The following is a 21308-nucleotide window of genomic DNA, read 5'->3' as shown; positions in this document are numbered from 1 at the left end:
ATATCCTATCGACACAGCGGAGAACATTTCGTCAACATTATGTGACGAGTTGTGTATTTTAGACAAAGGTGTGGAGCATTTGGCCGAGAGAAAGAGAAATAAAGCGCATAAAAGTGTTAGATCGAATCAATGTCACAAATAACAATGTCCGTGTAGAAACGTGTGTTTTCTTTTTCCAAGATTCGGGAGGAGTAGAGGTAACTGGTTACAGTAATGGGTCAGGTAAAGTGTCATTAGACTGGTTAGGGATAAAGTTAAGTTCTCACTAAGGTAGATAAACATTTTCTGAGGACTTCTTCGGCCTGAATTTGTCTTTCAGGCTGCATTAGGCTCAAAACATGTTCTCCCTGTCAGATATTTTAGATTAATATGCATATGTTTGAGTGTTAATGTGTTTACATCATGTAATAGAGGCTGTTGCTTGTGGGTCCCTGATACTGCTGCAATAAAATTTCAGTAAATGTCTTTTCCTTACATGCAATGCAGCCATTGTGGATGTTATCAATTACACCTGTAGCCTATAACTGTATTCTATAATTGTGTCCCTGTCCAAATAGTGACTTTACACACACACACACACACACACACACAAGCCTTTCGGTTATTTCATATCTGCTGCTGCAGATATTTTTATCACTGCACACAGCCTGTTTCATTAATGCTATGCAAACCAGACTGGCAGCTGTTCCTTGAGTAGTCTATACATTTTTCACACTGAAATGAAATGAAATAAAAGCAACATTTGTCAGGTAAAAATTTAATCTGCTGCCTAAAATGCTCAAAAATTGATTGAACTGTTTCATTTGTGTAACATTATTATAAAGCATTTTTAAATTCAAAGCTCTGTCCATCATTTAACGTTTTTTGTTCTCTTGGATGTTTATGAAGTAAATGCATCTACAATCCACTAAGAATTACACAAACAGGATTTTACAGAGCTTTTCTATACACTTAAACACACCAGCTGTGCATTTACAATCATTACACATTCACATACAGTACACACACACAGTAATCTGCTCCTGAACACGTGAAGTAATTTGTGGTTCAGTGTTTGCCCATGGACGCTGCAGACTGGGCAGGACTATGGAGTGTGAACAACATTTCCTGAAATTTGAATACAAGAAAATGTGTAAATGAGTCCAGCAACAAGGACAGTTCATCCTGACTACGGGCAAAAGACACAACTAACCTGTTACGTTTTGACTTTATGATCTGGATTTCCTAAACAAAGCACCATGTTTGGCCCATTCCAGAGCTGTCAGAATATTTTACGCCTCCTGGAAATGATCTTCAGCACTTTATCTCTCATCATTGTCATCTTCAGAGGCAGGATGGTGAGTCCATGGGGTGTGTGGTGCGAGTTTGTCTGGTTTTTCTGCATCATTGTGCCCCTGGTCCTATTGGTGGTAGAAGCAAAAAAGTGGAACATCCTCCTGGTTGCCTTCCTTCCCAACTGGGATGACCTGACCTGCGGACTGACCATCCTGTGCGTCGTGATGATCACCTCTGCCACAGTCACCTTTGTAGCTGTTTTTGTCTGCTCCCACTGCATTGCCAGCATCCTGTGTTTCATCTCATCCCTGATTGCCACCGTGGTCTTCCTGGTTGATGCTGTAAAGCAAAAAATGAAATGTCCAAGTGGCTACATGTCCAGCCTGAGAGGGATTCTCCGCACAGCACAGGCTTTTGTAGCTTGCATTATTATTACTGCTGCATTGGACCACTTTGTGATTGGCATAGGGAACCAAAAACCTCGTCCTATTGGGATGATACTGAGCACCATTGTGTTTTTTGTTTGCCTTCTGGTGACTGTTTTCATCATAGTGCTCAATCTGCTAAAGCTACTGCAGTGCCTACTGTCATTTGGACTTAGTAGGATGGAGTTTGTGTTCGACATTTTGGCAGTGGTGCTGTACCTGCTTGCTGTCATTCTCTGGGGTGTCTTTGGCTACAAACGCTATCAGTACAACCCATACAGCTGTGACAAGTGTTCCTATGAAGATCTCAACACTGTTACCATTGGAGCCATTATTAACCTTGTCCTTTACACTGTAGACCTGGTTCTAGCCTTCAAATCTTGCTAGAAATGTGTCCATGATGTGAAACAGATTAAAGGGGAGACACTGACTTGCTTCATTTTTTTAAGTAAAATCATTTATTGGACAGTATGTAAAATAGTCAGTGCTTTATCTTATTAAAAGATATCTCTTCAGATCCACATTACAAAGTGGCAGTATGCTTTTAAAAGGTTGTTGTGGCCATTTCATACTGTTTGTGCACACTTAATTCTCAAAACCTAAAATCAGATAAATGTAATATGTTCAGTTTGTCAGTTAAAATGAATCTCTGGGGTGTATAGGTGTGTATAATAGATGTGCAAAATATAATGAAAACAGATTTGAAATAATGGGGAAAAAAATTCATGTTTCTAGATTGTAAGTTAAAGATTTTTACTGTGAACTGTCAGTTAGTACACATTTGACTATTCTATTTTATTGCCTCTCTACCAACACATTAATATTTCACAGCATATTCAAATCTGCCCAACTTTGGCAGTTGCATTCACTGAAACCAAGATAGGGAATGCAAATGCTGTACTGTTGTTACAGTAATACATATTTAGTTACACACTCTTTTTTTAAAAAATGTGATTTTATTATAAGAAACTTAAGCCATATAAAAACACAGCTTCATCATCCAAATGAAATCGAAGTTGTGAAAAGCAAGAGTGTGTGTGCACTGCAACACTTAACACCTTCAAGCTTCCTCTGGGTCCTCAAACTCCACCCTCTCTAGTAAACCCTGAAAACAGAAGTAGTGGGAGTTGCAGTAGACAGGAGGCCTGTTGAGACACGGGCCCATCACTTCTGGTTTCAGAGACGTAAAGGGGTTGGCTCCACTTCCCTTCATGTCCATCTCTAACTCTAACAGGATCTGCAGGGAGTAGGTCATCTCGGTCTCACTGTGGATAGAGGATAAAGAAGGAATCAGTCATGACACAAATGCAGTGCTACCAGGGAATAGCTATTCATGAGAAACAGGGTGGTTTAAAAATACAGTCCAGTACTATATACAGTCCACAGATCTTTTCCTTTGTAATCCCATTACTGTTTTGGAATAGATAAATCTTTGCTGTTTTTGTGTTTTATATTTAGCTGTTGTTGTGAGGTATTCAGTCACATGTGTGAGTTCTCATCGGCAACACTCACTTCAGAGCAGTAAAAAGGGAAGGAATCTCATAATCCCTGAGGAGCAGAAGTGTTGGAAGCCAGCCTTGGTCCAAGCCCTGACTGGCATCAAATCCTCAACACCAAACAGGAACAAACCAAAAAGAGTTTAATATGAGCATGATACACCTCAGCAGCTAGTTTAGCAGACAAGCATTTAGATTTTAGAGTGCAAAAGTACATTTGGCTTTATTTTTTGTGTAATGGGAAAGATGTTCTTACCAGGTTGAAATCCAACCACTAAATCTGGCTTGGCCGCCTCCTCTTTCTCCACCACGTCCTCCCAGAACTCGTGGTAAAGGCCCTTATAGGCACTGATGTAGACTTTCTGCCTGGGGCCAAACGATCTAAGAGGAGGCCTCATAATGGGGCCATCCACCACCTCTGGTCCCACCATGACTATCTCGATGCCCTGGTGTCCAGGGAACATGTTGTTCAGCTCATCATAGTCTGTCAGTCTGGCTGCCAGTGTCTCACTGTGGCCTGCTCCCACCAGGTGAATAGTGAGAGGTTTGGAATAAGGGTTAAGGCCAAACAGCCTCATCCCCAAGGCTATGGTCAGCGGCCTGGAGAAGAACTCACTACAGACCCTCCACAAGGACTGTTTCAGGTCTTCATTGTCAGGTTGAGGCCTGCCAGCATTGGTCCACAAGTCTTTCATGTTTGTTCCATGTAAAATGGGACTGAGGCGAGCTGTGAGGTCTCCCTGCATCGTGAGCCAGTCATCCCATCCTTTAACCTCTGACTGGGGCTGTGACCATTTTTCCGTAGGGAATGGAAGGTCCCCTGGTGATAGAAAAATAAACTAAAACCAGGCTAGTAGTTTAAAAGAAACAGACAGTTCATGAGTTTTTCCAACAGTTTTTATTTTTGGCTTTTCTGACTGTTTGTGCTGACTGTTAATCATAAACATTTTACCTTTAAACACAAGCCACTCCACGACTCTGTCGATGGCAGCTAGACGCAGCTGTGAGCAGAACTTTTTGTGTTTGGGCCAGTCCTCCTTCTGACAATCTTTACAGCAGTAATAGACATTAAGACATCTGATCAAAGAGACGAGAAAGAGAAGGATTCTTTAAAATTTCTAATAATGATGAAGGAATGTCTTGGCAGCAAGAGCTTACTGAATAAATGCTGTTTTTACCTAGCACAACGCTTTAGGCTCTGTGGGTTTGAGAATTGATTTGGCCTTTTCTCGCAATGCGCGCAGATTTTAAAAGATTCCTCCATCTTCTCAAACATCTCCTTTTGAGACCTGAAGGCCATGGGTTTCCCCTTGTTCTCTGGAACAGTACTTAAGAGGGGAAAAAAATGCTTTGAATAAATATAATACAATAAAATACAATTACTAAAGTGTAACTTGTTTCTAATTTGAATAACAGCAGCTTATAAACACCAAGCTAATACTTTCAGTGTTAAAGGGAACCTTGCCTACTGCTCAGCAGTGCTGAGACCTGTACTCTTCTATTCTTAGACTGGGACATTTGCTGCAGGAGTGGAGGGACTGCATGGGCCGATTCATAATAAGTTCACACATTCAAATGTTGGATAAAAGTGGACTAAAGCCTAATGATGACATGTCAGACAGAAAGTGAACAGGACATCATTGAACCAAAGTATGAACTAAGCTGTGGTGGCATGATCTCCAAACGGGATTCAAATGTCATGTTGTCACGACCACTATAATTTCTGTTCCTCCACGTGTGGCTGCAGACCCTATTATTTCTACGGTGTCTGACGGTGAAAATGTACATCTAGAAACGTTCTCTGACATGAGCACACAGAGTTAAAAGACGACTTACCTCCCGGCTTCTGTCATTTGTAAATGAGTCACACACAATGAGTCTGTTGCTGTTCACTGTTTCTCCCTGTGCTGCTTCTCTGGCTTGTTATCTGAGCGGCCTGTTGGGGGCTGCTGCCAGATATAGCAGCTGTGCTTTGGCTTCCAGAAGGGTCTGACAACTCCAGACCATTCCTGACTTCATAAGAGTTAGACTCATGTGGACCATTACAAACATTACTTTGATATCAGTACAAAGATAGAGGTTTTTATGGCTGGCAAGAGAACACCTTAAATCCATGCACAGCTGTAGGATACAGTTCACCTCACATAGAAAAACCCAAAATAATTATTATATAAACAATTTAATACGGACGATCCAGGATGTAGCCTATGACCACAAGTGCTCCTGAACACCACTATTACAACACTGCTATGTGCGTTCTTACCACTTCTTTCACTAGAGGTCAGCATCACACAGTTAAGGCACTTTCAGTAGAACTATCGAGGCAGTTTCCCTTCTGAAGCAAATTAATATTAAGAACAATTCACTTCTTTCATTGCTACAGACCATTTGTCTACATGGATCCTGTTCCTACAGAAATGCTTTTTGAAGTGGGGAAATTATTGTGAAAGTGACATGAGTAAATCACTTGAACATATTTCCTGTGATTATGTGATTCATCATTTGACTACTGGTAAATTACAAGATAATTAAGCCAGTCGTCTTTTCAAATAGAAGCTGTATCAACATGGATGAAAGGGCACCCTAACCACTGTGTGAAATTTTTTGCAGTCAGTCTAAATGAAGCTTTTTTAGTCTTGAAGTGTCATTTTAGCTGCTACAGAGGCAAAAAAAAAAAAAAAAAAAACCACGTCTAGAGCCAGTGCTTGGTTTGTCTGTTCTGAGCTAATGTAGAAATATAGTGGCACAACATTGCTGCCACTATAAAGGGAGACCTGCTACCTATGTTGATTCAAAAGGCTCATTTTAAGTTTAAGAAAATGCAACAGTTGGTATTTTCCAGTAATAACACACTAATGACAACATATTTATGAACACTGTATTCCAATTCTACTAATAGATTGCGTTGAAAATTGCACACTGATCCTTTAAGAAAATGAAAAGGCATGATTGACTGTGGAGAGTCTGTTATCTATTTAAAAAGATGGTTCTGTGATGATCAGATGATTGCACAGAGACGTTAATGTAGGCATGTCAGGGTAACATTTACCCACAGAACATCCAGTGCAGACTCACAATTCAAAGTCCAGATGAGAAACAGAATCATAAAAATGAAGAACAATTAAACATTTTGTGACTGTCAGGCTCTGTGACACTGTATAATTTATTTCAATCATGTCTTACATTAGTATGCATGTGATCTGATTTCATGCACCTAGTGTGAGATTTGGGAATAGGTCTCGCTGCAGAACAAATGACAGACAACAGTCAAATGACGACTGAACTAATTTTGGTCTCATCATTTATGTACACCCAGGACCCTTTATATCCAACGCCCATGTCACCCCAGGGTGCCAACAGAACAAATCATTGTCTGCTGCTGTGGCCCTCAGGAGCCGTTATCCTACAAAATGGTTTAAATGACTTTTATAATATGTCTCATTAATTAATGATATCAGAATTCATAGGACAGCTTAGTATGTGATCGCAGAAGTGAATGTGTGTTTTTCACAATGAAAAATGCTCCCAAAAGAGAATGTAAGCTTCAGTGTCCATATTTGCCGAGTGGCAGCAAAGCTTAAAAAACATCCATAAAGGTTCCAGGAAGCCGTGCAACGACCGCAGGAATTCCCAAACGCCTATTTTAAAAAGCATATCTTTAAAAAAGAGGACCTGTGAGACACCAAACAGGATTTTATTTTTCTTTTGAAAGACTCTTAATTGTCCGGACCAGGCTCTACAAAGGCTTCTCGTGGCAGCAGTCCCTGGAAGGAGACGTAGTGAGAGTTACAGAAGACTGGGGTTTTGTTGGGGCAGGCTTGGACCTGCTCTGGTTTCTGTGAGGAGAATGGGTTGGGTCCACTGTCTCTGATGTGCATCTCCAACTCCAGCAAGATCTGCAGCGAATACTTGAGCTCCAGCTCACTGTGGGAACAAAGAGATGGTGACGTAATCAATCAATCAAGTAATTTTTTTTTTTTTTTTTTTGCTAGTGGGAGGTTAAACATCTTATTTTAATATCCACCTACAAGAAAAGAGTTGGAGAGAACTTCTAAAGGAACAATTTCAACAGAGCAAAGAAAATAACTTTGCTGCAGTACATCGTCTTTGCCCAGTGTGCACAGGGTCTCTGAGGGGGAAGGAAGTAGTGGTGTGTTCTGGACCATGTGGTAATGATAACTGTTTACTGTGCTGATGAGGTCATGTATGTGAGCCCAGGCATGGCTGCTTATTTGACCAGATATTATAGTCATCAGTCAAGACATTTCTTTCTACAGGCGCTATGGATAGAGAATGGTATGCAGTGTGAGTTTGAGGGCCACCGGCACAACGAACTTCAAATATTCAGTATTGCTTGAAGGGCAAGGAATTTTATTATCTCTGTTATAAATTGTGAAGCAGGTGGGGTTTTTTTTTTTCAGTAGTATAACCCACCTGTACATGGTGAAGAATGAGGGGATGTTATAGTCTCTGAGCAGCAGGAGTGTGGGCAACCAACCTTCAACCAGACCCTGGTTAGCATGAAATCCTGTAGAAAACACATTGAAAATGCATAGTAATATGCTAGGATTCCTAACAGATTAGGTTAGGATATATAACAAATTCAGTTGAGATACAAAACAAAGACTCTAAAATCAAGATGGTAAGAATAATAATTAGGAATAATAAATCAGTGTCAGTTTTATTTAGGATCTGTTCAACATTTTGCCATAAAATTAACTGAGAAGAGTTGCAGCATCCCGAACTCGCTGAGTAAGTCATCTGAAGGACACTGACAGCAAAAAAGCACGTAGTGAGCTGTCTGTCTGTCATCACACTTGTCTCATGCAGACTGACAGAGAAAAAAGTCTGGTCTTTTTCCCCCAGTGAGGTGCAGATCGAATGGATTCCACTCGATTAGCCTGCAGCTGGCTGTGGCTTTCTCTTGTTAGCTGGAAAATATTTGCTTCTGAATGTGCCACTGGGAGTGTTTTTGCATTCATCCTAATTACCAGTCAATATGACAAAGTTAATCTTGCTTCAAACAAGTTGACCTCATTTAGGAACTTCACTTGGACTGGAGTGAGCTTGTTCTAACTTAATTGGCACCACAGCAGCTGAAATTTTATGACACGACATACAGGACAATCCCACATTTGAGGTGGGTTTGGGCACATAATCCTGCAGCATATTAACAAACAGATGTCGCTTTGCCCTGATGCTGGTTTATATCAGTAGTATGTTTGTTTGTTTTGTTTGTTTTTTTTTTATCCTGAGCAGCAGGGTAATGTGGTGAATAGCTCGCTTGTCAACCAGATGACTGAGCTTCAAACCACCACTGCAGCAAACACTGTAAATCCATCCAGCTTAAGTGTCCTTGAGTGAGACAAAACCAGAGTAGCAGCAAACAGAGAATTTCCGTGTGCTGATTTAAAAAGCCTCACAGTGTTAGAATGTAATCACACGTTAATAATCAATCATGGTACACTACAAAGCATGCATGTGAGAAATATGAATGCAAGATGATTTATTAAAGCTTCAGCTGTTCTGAAGCGACGTATGTCATGGTTATATGTACACTGGGTGACGCCACAAAGGCGAAGTACTGATGGTATCATGGATCAGCGTGTTTCCAGAGAACTAAAACTGCAGAAAGAGAAGATTTTGATGTGAATAATACATACCATGGTACAAACATCCCCGAGGTTAAGCTTCTCATCACAATAAAACATTTAACAGGGAGTACGTGTTGAGGTGTTTAGACTTTCAGGAGATAAGGTGACAAAGAGACACTTACAGTCTGACTGTTAATGACTGAAATAATTAGCCGGAACCAGTGCAAATTTGGGGCACATGGTGGATAAAACTGTTAGTAATAAACTTTGTTCCTTAGTCTATAAATGGGTGTTAAAGCAAATTATTATCCACCTACTATCTAATTTTATAGATAATAAAAAGCTATGGGTGTTGTGTTTGTGTTTTTGAGCTTTCAGTGGTGTAGCTTTGAATGGATGACTTTACTTAGCACCCATCCATCTCCCTTGAGAGCTGACATCACCCTCCTTCACTCACTCTCTAAGGTCAACGTCTCCCTGTTTGCTCTGTTTATTAGATTATCGCTACGTTCTCATAGCTTTCCGCTCTCTCATCCTTTCTCTTGACTTGACTTTCACGCACATATACACACACCTTGCTTTTTATTTTGTCATGCTGCCTGCTCCCCTATCATTTAAACAGTGTCATAATGCAGTGCTATGCCAGCTTTGCGCTATGAAATGCAGCCAGGCACTCAGGCTGTTTACTCACTGGATGACTGATTCCTGTATATTTAGCTTCAGTGAAGCCTGCAGTGATAACTGAGCCAGGGGTAATGGCTGCGGTTGGGTCGGGGCTTTGCTGGTGTTTTGCAGCTTATAGGGTCAGAAAACAAATTTAGTGCGAGAGCTTAGAAGATGTAGGGGTACGGTTCCCCTTTAATGAAGTGACGATCTGTGAGGTTGGGCAATCGGACAGACAGTTCAAGTAATAAGGCTCAGTTTAACATGCTAATTTTGGTGACATGGGGGGAGAAACTGTAGTTGCCTTTTGGATTGTTTTCAAAAGCATTAACATTTTTTGACTGAAAAGAGGGCAGGGATAGGAAGGAGGGTTTTAAATCAATGATTTTGCACATGACTGTGGCATGCAATGTGCACCAGAGTGAAACTGAGGGGGTGGACTGAGACTCCCCTTTTAAAAGGCCAGCTTACCGACATTATGCTGAGTCCAGCAATCAGAAGCCAAACTCTTTCCCAGCTGCTCCCATTAATCACCCAAATCCCCAATAAAAGCCTGGCACTAATGAATAGGCCAGATCTAGTGAGTTACATGTCTCATGCTTGCTCTGTTCTCTGAAAGAGGTAATTGTCAGACAAGCATAAAAGGAGGCAAGTCTCTAAGACGGCTGACCACTTAAGCTAAGCTGTTTCTATTTATAGCTGCACTGATGATTATGTTCATTAGTGGATGATTTTAAAACAATCTGAGGTGAAACACTATTTTCAAAAAGTCTGATCTCAACATTTTAATATTTCAGAATTAGATCATTTTATCTTTTCACTTCATATTTATTCATGTTTGGCAGGATGTAGTGTGTACATACCAGGATGAAATCCAACCACCAGATCAGGCTTTGCTGCTTCTTCGTTTTCCATCACATCCTCCCAGAACTGATGGTAAAGACCTTTGTAGGCGCTGATGAAGACCCTCTGCCGGGGTCCAAAAGCCCTGAGGGGAGGCCTCATGATGGGGCCATCCACCACTTCTGGTCCCACCATGACCACCTGTATGCCCATGTGTGCAGGGAACATGTAGTTCAGCTCATCATAGTCAGTCAATCTGGCTCCCATGGTCTCATTGTGGGATGCTCCTACTAGGTGAATAGTGAGAGGTTTAGCATATGGATTCAGGTCAAAGTGTTGTATGGCCATCCCAACACTGAGAACCCGAGAAAGGAACTCGCTCTGAATTCGCCATAAAGACTGTCGCAGGTCATTGTCCTCTGGTCGTGGTCTGCTGGCATTCTTCCAAAGGATTGATGTGTTTGCACCGGATAAAATGGCATCCAGATGTGGCGTGAGGTCTCCCTGCATGGACAACCAGTCATCCCACTTCTTCACCTCAGCGGCTGACTTGGACCACTTCTCTGTGGGGAATGGCAGGTCTCCTGTGTGGGCGGTAGAACATTTGAGTCAAGCACACTGAGATTATCAAAGTTGAATTTAAATTTCAAATGTCAAAACGCACCAGTATTGCACTGTCTGGCTCTTATTATAATTTCATAAGCTCAGCTTTGAAATATACAATCTCAATATTGGGATTTTTGTTTTATGAGGTTATAGAGCTAATAAGCCTTAATTCAAATGGAACCACCTTTTCATTCCTTACCAGTGAACATCAGCCACTCCACCAGTCTGTCAATGGCCACCAGACGAAGAGTCTTACAGACCTTTTTATGCTGAGGCCAGTCTTTTCTCTGACAATCCTTGGTGCAGTAATATACATTCATACACCTGTGAAAAGCAACATAATTGAAAAGATGCTATGAAAGGAATGGAAGCCAAACATGTTACAGAAAGCGACACTTTTTTACCCAGTGCAGTGGCATCTCTAGAGATATGTCAGCGTGTCTGTTAGTCCACCAACAAATATCTTGGCAACTAAGGCTTTTGCAACTACTGCAGGTTACAGTGGGTACGGAAAGTATTCAGACCCCTTTAAATTTTTCACTCTTTGTGTCATTGCAGCCATTTGCCAAAATCAAAAAAGTTCATTTTATTTCTCATTAATGTACACTCAGCACCCCATCTTGACAGAAAAAAACAGAAATGTAGACATTTTTGCAAATTTATTAAAAAAGAAAAACTGAAATATCACATGGTCATAAGTATTCAGACCCTTTGCAGTGACACTCATATTTAACTCACATGCTGTCCATTTCTTCTGATCCTCCTTGAGATGGTTCTGCTCCTTCATTGGAGTCCAGCTGTGTTTAATTAAACTGACTGGACTTGATTAGGAAAGGCACACACCTGTCTATATAAGACCTTACAGCTCACAGTGCATGTCAGAGCAAATGAGAATCATGAGGTCGAAGGAACTGCCCAAGGAGCTCAGAGACAGAATTGTGGTAAGGCACAGATCTGATCAAGGTTACAAAAGAATTTCTGCAGCACTTAAGGTTCCTAAGAGCACAGTGGCCTCCATAATCCTCAAATGGAAAAGGTTTGGGACGACCAGAACTCTTCCTAGACCTGGCCGTCAAGCCAAACTGAGCAATCGTGGGAGAAGAGTCTTGGTGAGAGAGGTAAAGAAGAACCCAAAGATCACTGTGGCTGAGCGCCGACAATGACCCTAAGCACACAGCTAAAATAACAAAGGAGTGGCTTCGGAACAACTCTGTGACCGTTCTTGACTGGCCCAGCCAGAGCCCTGACCTAAACCCAATTGAGCATCTCTGGAGAGACCTGAAAATGGCTGTCCACCAACGTTCATCATCCACCCTGACAGAACTAGAGAGGATCTGCAAGGAAGAATGGCAGAGGATCCCCAAATCCAGGTGTGAAAAACTTGTTGCATCATTCCCAAGAAGACTCATGGCTGTACTAGCTCAAAGGGTGCTTCTACTCAATACTGAGCACAGGGTCTGAATACTTATGACCATGTGATATTTCAGTTTTTCTTTTTTAATAAATTTGCAAAAATTTCTACATTTCTGTTTTTTTCTGTCAAGATGGGGTGCTGAGTGTACATTAATGAGAAATAAAATGAACTTTTTTGATTTTGGCAAATGGCTGCAATGACACAAAGAATGAAAAATTTAAAGGGGTCTGAATACTTTCCGTACCCACTGTACATTGCAAGGGACTGTCATGTGATTTGTCATGTGATTTGCTACAGTTATTCAAGCTCCCAAGAGGAAAAATTGTGATTACTTGACAGCACTTGGGATATTTATTAGTAGTCTACAAAAAGTCTACAACAACATAATAAAATTATTTATAGGTGCATCATGTATGTATTTACTGTGTACTGCTTTGTGTCTTGTTTTTTGCCAGGGCATAAATAGGATCTCGTATTCTTCTGTAACCCATTTTTACATTTGACCTTCTCAAACTGTGGCAAACCTGTAGCACTGAAGATGAATTTGGTCTTGTTTTATTTAGTGTATGTGGACTTTTATGTTCAGATGATGAGGTAATGTGTTGTATTAGAGGTCTGACAGCCAGTGCCGGTTGGTGCTTTGGGAAACTATATTACTTTACCTTGCACTCACTTGCAGCCTTAGAGGCACTCGCATCTACATAAAATCATTTATCAGCCACTGTGTTTCATCACGGTGCACTTGCAGCATACTAATCCTCCAAAAGAGGCTTGCAAGTGGACAAAGTGAGTCAAAACACGGTGAGAAAACTGAGGTGCCAGTGCATGATAAAGTTTAAAACAGTTAAGAGTCACAGATAAAGCAAAGTGAGTCAGAAATGAAAGTTGGGAACGTGGTTGAAAGGGTTGAAAGCAGACACTGTTGGACTGTTGGTGGGTTCAGATGACGAAGGTCTTGAGGGTTTCACTTGTCAGCAATCCTGTTTTATTGTGTAACAAGGTAACTCTTACTGAGAGAAGTAGCAGCAGCTGAGAATTTCAAGGGTTACTGCACATGTGAGTCAGTGTGTGTGAGTTTGTGTGAATCACAGAGAAAGAGATAAAGAGAACGATTAGGAGATGTCCAGAATATAAATGAAGCAGAAAAACAATGAGCCACTTGTGAATATGCAGCGTGCCATATTCAACTTCTTCTCCTCAATACACTAAACTCGAAATACACTGCAGTGCTGTGTCATTATAAACTACATTAAGCTGCTCTTAATAGGCTGAGAAATGAATCACAGTCAGGGGGCTCAGCTATATTTGCAACTGGCCAGTGTCTGCCTTTGTAGAGCTGTCCACACATTGGTGGCCTATCACTCTGCTGCTGATATAATGGCAACTGGTAATGCTTTACACATGACAGCTATTGTGCAGCAATGTCAAAACAATGTCCTGACCGGGCAATGACAGCGCCGACCAGAGATTGGTGTAGGTTTCAGATGTCTAAGATATTCCTATGGTCACCAAAAAAAAGTAATGTTCCTCTGTGTTAATGCTGAACTATTTTATATCATGCATCACTAATGTGAAACACATCAGTGATCTCTGCAGCCATTCTCAAGCGTCACACCTTTTTTCATCACCCTCAGTCGTGGCTTTGCACTCACTTCACACAGCGTTTCAGGATCTGTCCCTGGGTAAGATGCTGCGGCAGTTTGCTGCAGCCGGCGCAGAACATAAATGTCTCCTCCATCTTCTGGAACATCTCCTTGTAGTTACGGAATGAGATTCCTTTAGCCTTTCCCTCAATGGCAGCCCTTATTAGAATCAGACAATACATCTGACAGGGTAACAAGTACAGAGACCAGTTCCAACCAAAGCTGTTTTGAGTTAATATCAGTAGTTTTTACCTGTAATCTCCATAATCCTTCATGTTAAGCTTGTTGAGAATCACCTTGGAGAGTCCAGGCACACTGGAGTCCAGAGAGTAAAAGCCAGACTGATCAGAAAAGACGCTATCAGTCCTTGGAGCGTAGGACTCGGGGAGCTCTGGGATGTGGGATGCCATGCTGTGGCCTTTGCTTTCTACAGGAGATGAAAGACTGAACATTTCACTTAGTTTTACACTGTATTAAACATCTGTTACATGTGATATGGTTGGTTACGCCCCATTACACCCATCAGTGATGCTAAATGTGCTCAGATGTGTTTGTAACACAACAAAGCTTTTGTCAGAATATAACTTGATGTCCTCCGACACCGTGCAGTGTTGACCAGTCATGAGGGTTACTTTATTACACAGACATCACATTTTTACAGTTCACCTTGTGATCATCACAGTACAGGATGAAATATTTGCTGCTTGGTGTCTTTAAACTCCTGGACCTGTCATTTGCACTGGACCAGGATTATATTTCATTATATCACCATCACTTTAAACAACACACTCCCCCCACCTTCTAAAACCTCTACTGGGTTCCATGTCTTTGTTTGCTGACTGACACAAAGCAGAGTCAGTGGGATGTGAGGAACAGAAACCTCCACCCCCATCAGATCAGCCTGACAAATGAGAAGAAGCAGGGCAGGGCATGTGGGCTTCAGATGGAGGTAGATATATCTTCAAGCTACACTCAGGTATTTTCAGTGCTTTTTAAGTACGGCAGACATGATTTCCAATGGTACTCTTGGATAATGCCCCACTGCTGGCAAGGCCCACGAAAACTACTTCAGAAGTGATGATAACATTTAGAGAGAGTTAGACACAAACACACACTTTACATTTCTCCAGGTTTAAACATGACCTTTATGAAACATCCACCATGTTATCCACAAACCAAGACAGTATGGATTCCTTTCTAATGAATACTGCCTTACTCTCAAGGCAGACACGGGTATCTTTTCCTGAAATAGATACAGTGGTGTAAAGTAAACTAGGGTTGCCTCTGTGCTTCAGAATACACCCACTCAAGCACAAACACATATTCTAGTCTGATGCCTTGATGACACAAGCTGTCGTGACAAAGGGATCGTCTGAATCTCAGACACGCGGAGGCTGCATTAGGAATGTTCTTTAAGCTGGGTCCCTCGTGCCTCCATCCCCACAACCACTGGCCCAATACTTGCATGTCACATGATTTATTTACTTGGCATGACATGAGGAAAATAAGAAGAGGGAGAAATGTGATCATGTGATGGTGTTAGTGGGGGCACACACCTCTATAAATCACGTACTGCACCTCCTTTAGTCTTTCTTTCCATTTTTTTGGAAGTTAACATCCAAAAGTTAGTTGTTCAACACAATGTACTTGGCAATACATTTGTATCGAATTTCTTCAGGTGCTTGTATCTAAGGTATTACCTAACCAGGACTTGAAAACTTCATTTAACTCTATGCAACCTGCAGCCATAAAACTCTATTCTTAACTTGACAGCAGCGCAATAAATGCTTTTCTTTTTATACCCTACACTCTCCCTGCGCTAATTTTACATGAAAACAACTTTTCCTCTAAGTTGAGGAATTCTGTGTCTTTTCAGTTTAATTCAAAATGTTGCTAGGGAGTGATTTAGCCTTATCGTGTCTGCAGACAAAATTGAAAGGCCTATATCTAATTAGAGCCTTCATATCTACAGAGCACCAGGGAGGCATGAGTTTGGAAATGAAAAGATTTCCCATGAGAAGGCAGGTTTTTGCTATTCTCTCCTCACATCTCTGACCACGACACTGTTAAAAGTTTTAGCATGCAGAGTCCACTCACTAACTATGGATAGAAATTTAGAGGTCGTACCTTCGGTTCCAGACGAGCACAGTGATTTCTAGATGATTCTGAGTTTTCTTGGATAGAAGACAGTGACCAGGCTTATACTAGATATCACCACCTTGTGGAGTCTTCAACATGCCTCTGCCTCTGCTGGGATTTCCAATATGTACCCCCTCAGAGATAAACAAGGAGGATGGTGGGAGTAAGTTGAGGACGGAACAGGGAACTGGAACAGGGAGCTGGAACAGGGAGCTGGAACAGGGAGCTGGGTAGACTGGGGAGGCAGCTGTGGCTTGGAGGAAGGTGGGGGCACAGTGATTTCTAGATGATTCTGAGTTTTCTTGGATAGAAGACAGTGACCAGGCTTATACTAGATATCACCACCTTGTGGAGTCTTCAACATGCCTCTGCCTCTGCTGGGATCTCTAATATGTACCCCCTCAGAGATAAACAAGGAGGATGGTGGGAGTAAGTTGGGGACGGAACAGGGAACTGGAACAGGGAGCTGGAACAGGGAGCTGGGTAGACTGGGGAGGCAACTGTGGCTTGGAGGAAGGTGGGGGCTGAAGAAGAGAGGAGTGGGAAGCAGGACGGGAGGTGGGGACGTGAGTGAGGTTTGAGAGAAGAAGTGAAAGCTCAAACAGGGAGCAGAGGCACTAAGACACCAGAGAGAGATATATTCTGCAAAAAACTCTCCAAGGAAGAGGGAGCACAGAGATGAGAGGGGGCACATCACACACCAGGAAATGAAAAGTAAAGAAGAGTCAGTGATAACAAAGACATCAGAAGGTGGATCTATAAAATCATCCACACAGGAGTAAACAGGTGTATGTCTAAGTGAACAACATTTCTGATATATGAATAAATCCTTTCAGGATCTTTCAACTTTTTCTCAAAAATCTGCAGCTTGAAAGCTTTGACTTCATCTTATTATACATCTTGAACAGAAAAGAAGCAAAACTAATTTCTGCTCTGACAGGTCATATTTCGCATGATTGTCAGGTTGTCTCAGAGTCACAGACTAAAAAGTCCTTTTTGTTACCGTATAATAAATGTAAATCTGTATGCGGAACTCATTTTTGTTCAAAATGACAAGTGCACTTTAATTTAAAAAAATTTATTTGGTCCTTCGGAACCTGAGATTTAAAATTAAACATATTATGCTTGTACACATATACTCATATATTCCCAGAAAAAAAAAAATCAATAAAATATATATCACATTCATCAGAGTTCCATTTTTCAGCATTAGGGTTTTTTTTTTTTTGTATTATCATACTTTTCATGTTTTTTTACAAGTTTAAAAGGGTCAGTTGTTCTTCTTTTTTTTTTTCTTTTCTTTTCTTTTTTAATCTTCAGTGTGGCTTATGTTTGCAGTCTGTACAATTTACAAGGAGGAAACCAGACAAAGGAGAAGAGAGAAAAGGCATTGTTGAGTAACAGCTTTTTCTCTGGCTGCGGCCACTTCAGCAGCAGGGGGTGCTCCTGAAACAAAGCAGAGGTCACCACCGCAGCTTAACAGAAGAGGAGTGGACACCAGCAAGACCCAAAATGACAAACTTGACAAAAAAAAAAAAAAAAAAAAAGACAAGACAGAAAAAGAAAGAAAAATCAACCTCATGTAAAGTGATGTAACCGTGACGCTGAATTTTGAGGTGCCTTCTTGTATTTGCGGATGTTTCAGTGCAGGTTCAAGTCTCGTCAAGCTAATCCCTCCGGGCTCAAACTAAAACCATAAATGACCACGTTCCTTTATTTGTCATTCATCAGTTCAGTAATCAATGTTAGACAACAGGCCTGCAAAAATCACCTGCACCAATAAATTAGCCACTATGTTCACAGCTTCTTGGCTGTGACGACGCGCACACACACACACACGCGTGCTCACACTCTCAGGGCGAACAGACATCTGAAAGTGAAAGTGGTCACTACACATTATGTTTCTTTTGGAAAAGAACACCTATTTCAGCTTCAGGTGTCTTTTAAAGAAACATTACACCACTGTAGTAGTTTTCTTGCAAACTGTGCTGAAGATGTCATGAAGTATGGGCTGTCAGCGTCAGAGTTAAGACTGTGAGCATCGGGACACAGTGTTGCTGTTCACCGTCAACGCTGACACCACCAACAAAAGAGACAATGCATTATTCAGCGCTTGTTTAACTCAAGGTTGCTGAGCTTAAAGTCCTGAGCTGAATCATCTCATGCAGGAGCTTCAATATTTAGACTAAAAATGAGCATTTCTTCCACCGAACAATCATTCACTGAATGAGTACACCAGGGATTTTGCTTATTAGATTTCAAGTTTCCCCCCCCCAATTTAAACTACATAACAGTTAAGACATCGACTTCGACTTGGAAAAAACATCTCCCTGTTGCTATAGTACCAAATTAGTCGTCCCTCTCTCTGATAAAACATCTATGTAGCCATTGTGAGGACTGAGGGATTCTGAGTGAAACAGGAGTATATATGGCTCTGACACAGGACGAACTGGAAACAACAAAGCGGATGGGACCCTAAAAGAGACCTACGTGGAACAGCTGTGGACAACCTTTCCAGAGAAACCCTGAAGAAGAAACTCAGACAGAAATGAGCTATTTTCTGTGTCGCAACATGTCTCAGGAGTCTCTCGTCCTGTCTTGTTATGCGTGAACACAGTCTGACAAAATGGTAATTTGTTATTACACAAGAACTGTGTCTTGTCACTAACGTGCTGTCTGCGTGTTCCAGTGGGAGCACGTCTACTGGACCCAAGCAAACAAAAGTGGTCCCTGACCTCCCAAAGAAAACTTAGCAGCTTTTCTTAAGAGCTCCCCTATGGCCAACCGACTGTTCAAACAGCCACTAGCTCCTCCAGTACTCCCTAAGTACACTAAATTGTAAAACAACATACTGGCAAACTGCTGAAGTGTGTGAGAAACAGACAAGTACTCACTGGCTTTCTGTACCAAAAAAGATAAGACACAAATTTAGAGGTGTCATAATTCAGGAGTGCAAGATGCAGAATTAATTCACTCTATATAACATCTAGAGAGAGGTGCTGCTTCCCAGGTGTGGATTTATGTGTTGAGATATAAACTGACTGCTGACTGGATGAGAAAAGCCACCAGGCCTGAGGGGTAAACTACAAAGCTGGTCATGTAATGACTTGCCTCTAGCATTTAAATCCAAAAATAAGGGCGAGTGTATAGAAAAAAAAAAAAGGAGGTACAGCGGTTGTTAATATGTAAGAAAAAAAAGCTCAACTTATATGTTGATCTATCAAAGACTGGGATGGGATTTCTATTATGTGTCATTTTTTGCCAGACAACCACATCACAGCATGATCATTATGTGTTTATGACCAACAGAGATAGAGAAAGGTTCTATTCCAGCTACCTCACACCTGCCACCACATCAGCTTGAGGATTTGCTTGAATCCAATTTGCTGCAGAAATCATGGGTCTGGTCCTGAGCTAGAGAGAGCGCTAGACAGCACTGCGGTGAGTGATGGAGAGTGGAGACACACAGTTCAATATGAATGATGGCTTTTTCTATAACCTCACAAACACAGATGAGGACATACAGTAACAGCAACAAGTGTATTGTCTCAAATAGAAAAACATGTATGAGTATGACATAAACCAAAAGTTGGGTTTGGCTCATTAAGTACCATAGTGAGGTCTGGGTGAGAGAAACCTCCCACGCTGTCCAGCTGTGTCTGTGGACGACGTGGAGGGTAGGGGGATTTGTCTGATCATTGCGAGTGATTGGCTCATAGGTTGTGTAGCTGTCAAATGGCTCAGTAGTTACAACACTACACCCTGGCTTTTGTGAAACTCACTGAAAGCAGGGTTGTGTCCAAGCACACGAAACTGAGGGTTGACATCTGTTCCACATACAGTACAGCGCTTGCACTAAAAAGCTCCCCATTTTAAAACAGTCTGAAATGGATTCTGTTTGGTGCCTGGGTGAATTATCCTTTTGTGATTGTGTCCTGGTCACCCTGTGTGACCCACTTCCCTCATTTCATCCTGACATGGCACATCCACTTGGCGAGGGATAGAGCGCATGAGGGCCAGATGAAAACTTCAGCATTTATGGAGCATTAGCAGGAAAGCACATAAATGCTGCCCACTCATGCTATACATTCAGGTGTGTGTGTTCATCTAAAAAGACACCAATACACATCTTGCTCTATACTTTAGGGCTGCACACACCGCCCACCTCCCTGGCCTGTTTTTTCCAGTGGTCTGACACTTCATGGGACTACAGTCTGTGTGTATGGGATAAAGTGGGCGGTGGTCATAGTGGCCGGGGCCGGTGCAGGCCGTCAATGTCCGGGGTGAGGTGGGGGCTGTGGGTGGCCTTGGTGGGGGTCCAGTCTCCCAGGGAGGCCTGGGCTGCCTTGCGGTGAGCCAAGCGGTGGGTGATGGAGAAGCCAGTGTTTCCCTCCAGCTGTGAAAGCACCACCAGCACTTGCCTGCAGAGGGCAACAGAGAGCATTGCGAGCTGAAAAAATATGGGCCTGATGAGAGACCCCTCCAGGCCTTTCTAGCTGAAGTCAAGGCAGATTAAGGACATGCTGAGCATTCTGAATACAGATATGATATTTTCCAGATCTGTATTGTGTATCATACAGTGAAGTTATGGGTGTGGAAAAGGGGACCGAATCTTGCATTTTATTTTATTTTATTTTATACAAAGCAAATCCTTCCCCAGTATTTCCAATAATTACTTTTGGACTCTCGGCTCCTTCTGGATTTAAAAGTCTGGTATAAAAAAAAAAAAAAAAAAAAAGTTAAAAGACTTTCCATCCTCTTTAATACAACAAGATTTTTTTCTGGCCCCTCATCCGTCCTTATAATTTTCAAGCACCTAAATATGCCTCTGATCTGAGAACTGTTTATTAGTTAGTTACTAAAAGCTAGGATTTTGAAAATGTGTTAAAATGAGATCAGCACTCGACAGTAGCCTGTTCCACATCCTACTGGTTTGAAGACAAAATTAGATGATATGGAAACATATGGTGAGAAATAAAATTTGTTCTCAGCCTGATTTCTAAGTACACCGTAGTGATAATTACATATTGGCCTCAACAGAATTACACAGCTACTAAATGCTTTCACTAGTTGTATAGCTTATAATAGCGAGTAAGAACATCAGAAGGTAAGACTGTGAAATTGCAGCACTACTGAGTGTTTTTATAAAGCGAACTGACATAATGTTCTTGTTAGATGAGAGGAAATGACATTAAAAAACACTGTTCTCA

At 41.5% G+C, this 21308-nt stretch overlaps 4 protein-coding genes across 8 annotated transcripts in view; 1 reads left to right on the top strand and 3 right to left on the bottom strand.

The window, feature by feature from the left end:
* The first annotated feature begins 1238 nt into the window (after positions 1 to 1238).
* On the top strand, positions 1239 to 2087 carry LOC113135948 (myeloid-associated differentiation marker-like protein 2). The gene has a single exon (XM_026316334.2). It carries the CDS (start codon positions 1239 to 1241, stop codon positions 2085 to 2087), a length of 849 nt encoding a protein of 282 aa, XP_026172119.1.
* On the bottom strand, positions 1480 to 5165 carry LOC113135945 (putative protein MSS51 homolog, mitochondrial). 2 transcript variants are annotated; one of them, XM_026316331.2, is made up of 7 exons: positions 5033 to 5165; positions 4375 to 4524; positions 4149 to 4273; positions 3453 to 4016; positions 3213 to 3306; positions 2759 to 2965; positions 1480 to 1614 (listed from the first exon to the last, which is right to left on the bottom strand). In XM_026316331.2, the coding sequence occupies exons 1-6, from the start codon at positions 5047 to 5049 to the stop codon at positions 2761 to 2763; spliced, it is 1155 nt and encodes a 384-aa protein (XP_026172116.1). In that variant the 5' UTR covers positions 5050 to 5165; the 3' UTR covers positions 1480 to 1614; positions 2759 to 2760. The 2 variants fall into 2 exon arrangements, with proteins under 2 accessions (XP_026172116.1, XP_026172115.1); XM_026316330.1 differs by lacking the exon at positions 1480 to 1614 and having other exon boundaries at positions 2136 to 2965.
* A 1708-nt stretch (positions 5166 to 6873) lies between these two features.
* On the bottom strand, positions 6874 to 16489 carry mss51 (MSS51 mitochondrial translational activator). Of its 2 annotated transcripts, none has more exons than XM_026316329.1 (7): positions 16087 to 16489; positions 14212 to 14403; positions 13969 to 14118; positions 11102 to 11226; positions 10317 to 10880; positions 7631 to 7724; positions 6874 to 7120 (listed from the first exon to the last, which is right to left on the bottom strand). In XM_026316329.1, exons 2-7 carry the CDS (start codon positions 14367 to 14369, stop codon positions 6913 to 6915), a joined length of 1299 nt encoding a protein of 432 aa, XP_026172114.1. In that variant the 5' UTR covers positions 14370 to 14403; positions 16087 to 16489; the 3' UTR covers positions 6874 to 6912. The 2 variants fall into 2 exon arrangements, with proteins under 2 accessions (XP_026172114.1, XP_026172113.1); XM_026316328.2 differs by having other exon boundaries at positions 14212 to 14386; positions 16087 to 16488.
* An 892-nt stretch (positions 16490 to 17381) lies between these two features.
* capn15 (calpain 15) overlaps positions 17382 to 21308 on the bottom strand; it is a 35598-nt gene continuing 31671 nt past the window's right edge. For 2 of the 3 annotated variants that reach the window (XM_026316296.1, XM_026316297.1), the window contains exon 12: positions 20342 to 20519. In XM_026316296.1, the coding sequence (XP_026172081.1) occupies positions 20342 to 20519 (178 nt within the window). Of the gene's footprint in view, positions 20520 to 21308 lie in introns of all 3 variants that reach the window. The other variant, XM_026316295.1, reaches the window with a different exon arrangement.

Source organism: Mastacembelus armatus, chromosome 19 (genome assembly GCF_900324485.2).
Source record: "Mastacembelus armatus chromosome 19, fMasArm1.2, whole genome shotgun sequence".
NCBI classification, from domain to species: Eukaryota; Metazoa; Chordata; class Actinopteri; order Synbranchiformes; family Mastacembelidae; genus Mastacembelus; species Mastacembelus armatus.
Note: the sequence above shows the minus strand (reverse complement) of the source record. Positions and strands in the feature narration are given on the sequence as shown.